The following is a 3,652-nucleotide window of genomic DNA, read 5'->3' on the forward strand; positions in this document are numbered from 1 at the left end:
ATGTATTTTTGCAGGGATTCAAGACCTTTTGCTATATACTTTTAATTCTTAATTATCAGGACATCTTCACATATCTGATTTACAATTAAAATATTTCTTGTCCTGCCCTTACTTGTAAAAGCACCTTCTCCTTTAAAATCTATGAATAGGGTGGATTTAGTTGCCTCATGCCTGCAGTCTCACCACTTTGGGAGGACAAAGCAGGAGGATCTCTTGAACCCAGGAGTTCAAGACCAGCCTAGGTAGAATAGAGAGACCCCCCCTACTCTATAGAAATTTATTTGTTTTTTGTTTTGAGACAGAGTCTTGCCCCATTGGTCCAGCTAGGATGCAATGGTATCATCACAGCTCATAGCAACCTCAAACTCCTGGGCTCAAGCAATCCTCTTGGCTCAGCCTTCTAATTAGTTGGGACTATAGGTATCTGCAACCAAGCCTAACTAATTTTTTTCTGTTTTTTTAGCAGGAATTGGGTCTTGCTTGTGCTCAGGCTGAGCTCAAACTCATGACTTCAAACAGTTCTCCTGCTTCAGCCTCCCAGAGAGCTAGAATTACAGGAGTGAGCCACCATGCTCAGCCTCTACAAAAAATTTTTTAAAAATTAACTGGGCATGGTGACAGGCACTTGTCATCCTAACCACTCTCTTGCACTCCAGTGTGAGCTGTAGTGCAAGAACCTGACTCTAAAACAAACAGAAAACCTTTGAGAAATAGTCATAAGCTAATACCCTAACAATGTTCTATTTGAAATGATAATATGATATTTGCTCTATTTTTCATGTCTGAACTAAAATCAATTTTAAGTATGCTCTTGGAATGTCACATCAAATTTAAATGAAGTAGACATTATACTATTATTAAATTAATACTGAACTGTACTTTATTTTGTTGGCTTAATAAAGTAGAGGACAAAAATTCTAAATTAAAGTGCTAAATCCCAGTGTTACATTTGTGTTACTTGCTTTAGATGCTCAAAAAAAAAAAAATAAATAAATAAATAAAATAAAAAGTAAATAAAATAGATGCTTTAATTGAAGTTACTCAGGCCATACAGTATTCATAGGTGTACTGCTAAGACTTAGGAATCAAGTCTTGGAAACATAGATGTTATCTTCAAACTTTCCTGATCCCTTGATACATAGTTAAAGATTGATATGCATCTAAAGAAAGTATTAGCTTACAAAAATACTCATTAAAAGAAAGCATTTTAACCAGAAAACACAAAATAAGATAACAGGAATATGACCTAAATAAGATAACAGGAGTATGACCAAATATATCCATTATAAGAAAAAAAAAGTTCTTTTTAAAACCCAAGCCAAATTAAATCCTAGCCAGTCACTCATTGGACATTTACTAAAAATTAGAATGTTTAGCTGGGCACATCGTTCATGCCTGTAATCTCAGTACTCTGGGAGGCTGAGGCAGGTAGATTGCCTAAGCTCAAAAGTTTGAGACCAGCCTGAGCAAGAGACCCTGTCTCTACAAATAGCTGGGTGTTGTGGCAGGCACCTGTAGTCCCAGCTACTCAGGAGGCAGAGGCAAGAGGATCACTTGAGCCCAAGAGTTTGAGGTTGCTGTGAGCTATGATGCCACAGCACTGTATGGAGGGTGACAAAGTGAGACTCTGTCTCAAAAAAAAAATGTTATGTTTAGTGGTATAAAAAAAGTTATGTTTAGTGGTATAAAGGAGGTTTGGAACATAGTTACTGATGATGCATAGGTAAAGTACTATTGAGGATGATACTGCATCATTGGTCGGAAACAGAACTTTTCACTTGTCCTACTCCTTCCCTTTTTCCTTAATAGGAAATGACTTGAAGACCTCATCCCTATCAGTGCCTCATTAATTTCCTTAATAGGAGTTAATGACTTGAAGACCTCATCCCTATCAGTGCCTTCATCATTATGCTTTTTCTCCCTACAGGAGATGGAGCAGTCAATGAATATGCTGAATTCCAACCATGAATTACCCGATGTTTCTGAGTTCATGACTAGGCTCTTCTCTTCAAAATCATCTGGCAAATCTAGCAGCGGCAGCAGTAAAACAGGCAAAAGTGGAGCTGGCAAAAGGAGGTAGTCAGATGGTCCAGAGCTGGCATTTGCATAAACATGGCAGCACTGGGTGGCATCCAAGTCTTGAGGGAAAACCATGTGAAGCAACTACTGTAAACTTGAGTCATCCTGAAAGTTGATCTCTTACAACTCTTGGATATGTTAACTTTTTAGCACATGTTTTGTACTTGGCACACAAGAAAACCTAGCTTTCATCTTTGTCTGTGTGAGGTCAATATTGATGTTAACCGAATTACAGTGTCCTATAGAAAATGACATTAATAAGTTATATGAATTACTATACATTATGTATATTAAAATAAGTCTTAATCCAGAGATCAAATTATCTTGTCATTTTTTTTTTTACTTGTATCGTTCTTTCCTGACAATTTTCTTATGTCTTTTCATTATCTGAGGCTTGAAATTGACTTTTCCTGTTTAAAAAGAGTAGTTGATACATTTATTTATTTTTGAGACAGAGTCTCATTATGTTGCCCTCAGTAGAGTGCTGTAGCATCACAGCTCACAGCAACCTCCAACTTTTGGGCTTAAGCGATTCTCTTGCCTCAGCCTCCTGAGTAGCTAGGACTATAGGCACCTACCACAGCACCTGGCTATTTTTTGTTTAGTTGCCACTGCTGTTTTAACTGGCTGGGGCCAGGTTCAAACCGGCCACCCTCAGTATTTGAGGCTGGTGCCCTACTCACTGAGCCAGAGGCGCCACCCAGTGGTTGTTATATTTAGAGCAGCATGCACCGTGGGTTTTGTGTGGCTGTAGCTTTCAAAATTCTCAGCCCTGCCTTGCCATTTAACTTTCCCTGATATTTGAGATAGAACCACTTGTTCCTGACTTACTTTTAATTTGTTGTTATTATATTAATCCTGATTATAGAAAATAAATAGCATAAGGTCTTTATTTCATCCTCTTTTGAGATTTTAACCCTCAGGTTTCCAGAGAGGTGATGCTGACAATTTAAGAAGAAAAATCTCCTTGAAGAATTTTTGAGTTGGACTCTCAGAGAACAAATATACCCTCAGCTAAGCTCCAGGTGTATGGGCCTAAAGCCTCCAACAGTGTTCCCTTGGAGAGCAGGAGCTGTGAAAATCTGGCTTTATACTTTTAGTTTCTTGAATTTTTTCAAGCCAGAATAGCAGAAGCAAACACAGATTGGAAAATACTATGTAACTGTCCTGTGCCGGTGGAGACTTCCTTGGGGCTTGGGATAGAGTTGAAGATACTGCCTGCATGTCCTCAATAGTGCTTCTGAAATCCTTTCCATTCAGTATGACCTAACATTGGTCCAGTTTGTTCAGCTATAAAACAGGGAAGTGCTTTTCTTGCTTGGATATTTTTTATGGGCAGGATTGTGTCCCCCACAAACAGATACATTGGAATCCTAGCTCAGCATCTCAGCATGTGACCTTATTTGGCAATAGAGTCTTTAGGAGAGGCAGTAAAGCGAAAATGAAGTCATTAGGTTGAGTCCTAATTCAGTGTGACTGATGTCCTTATTGAAAGAGATACAGAGATACAGCTTTCAAAATTCTCAGTGCCTGGATACAAGGACAGACGCGCACAGAAGGAAGATAACATGAA

General features: G+C 38.5%; 1 protein-coding gene across 1 annotated transcript in view; it reads left to right on the forward strand.

Moving 5' to 3' along the window:
• The window catches only part of EMC7 (ER membrane protein complex subunit 7), a 19,182-nt gene extending 16,784 nt beyond the window's left edge, over positions 1-2,398 (forward strand). The window contains exon 4 of the mRNA XM_023514248.1: positions 1,928-2,398. Coding sequence (XP_023370016.1) covers positions 1,928-2,080 — 153 coding nt within the window. The 3' untranslated portion in view covers positions 2,081-2,398. The remainder of the gene's footprint in view (positions 1-1,927) is intronic.
• Positions 2,399-3,652: the final 1,254 nt, after the last annotated feature.

Source organism: Otolemur garnettii, unplaced genomic scaffold (assembly GCF_000181295.1).
Source record: "Otolemur garnettii isolate 467f Iridium unplaced genomic scaffold, OtoGar3 scaffold00050, whole genome shotgun sequence".
NCBI classification, from domain to species: domain Eukaryota; kingdom Metazoa; phylum Chordata; class Mammalia; order Primates; family Galagidae; genus Otolemur; species Otolemur garnettii.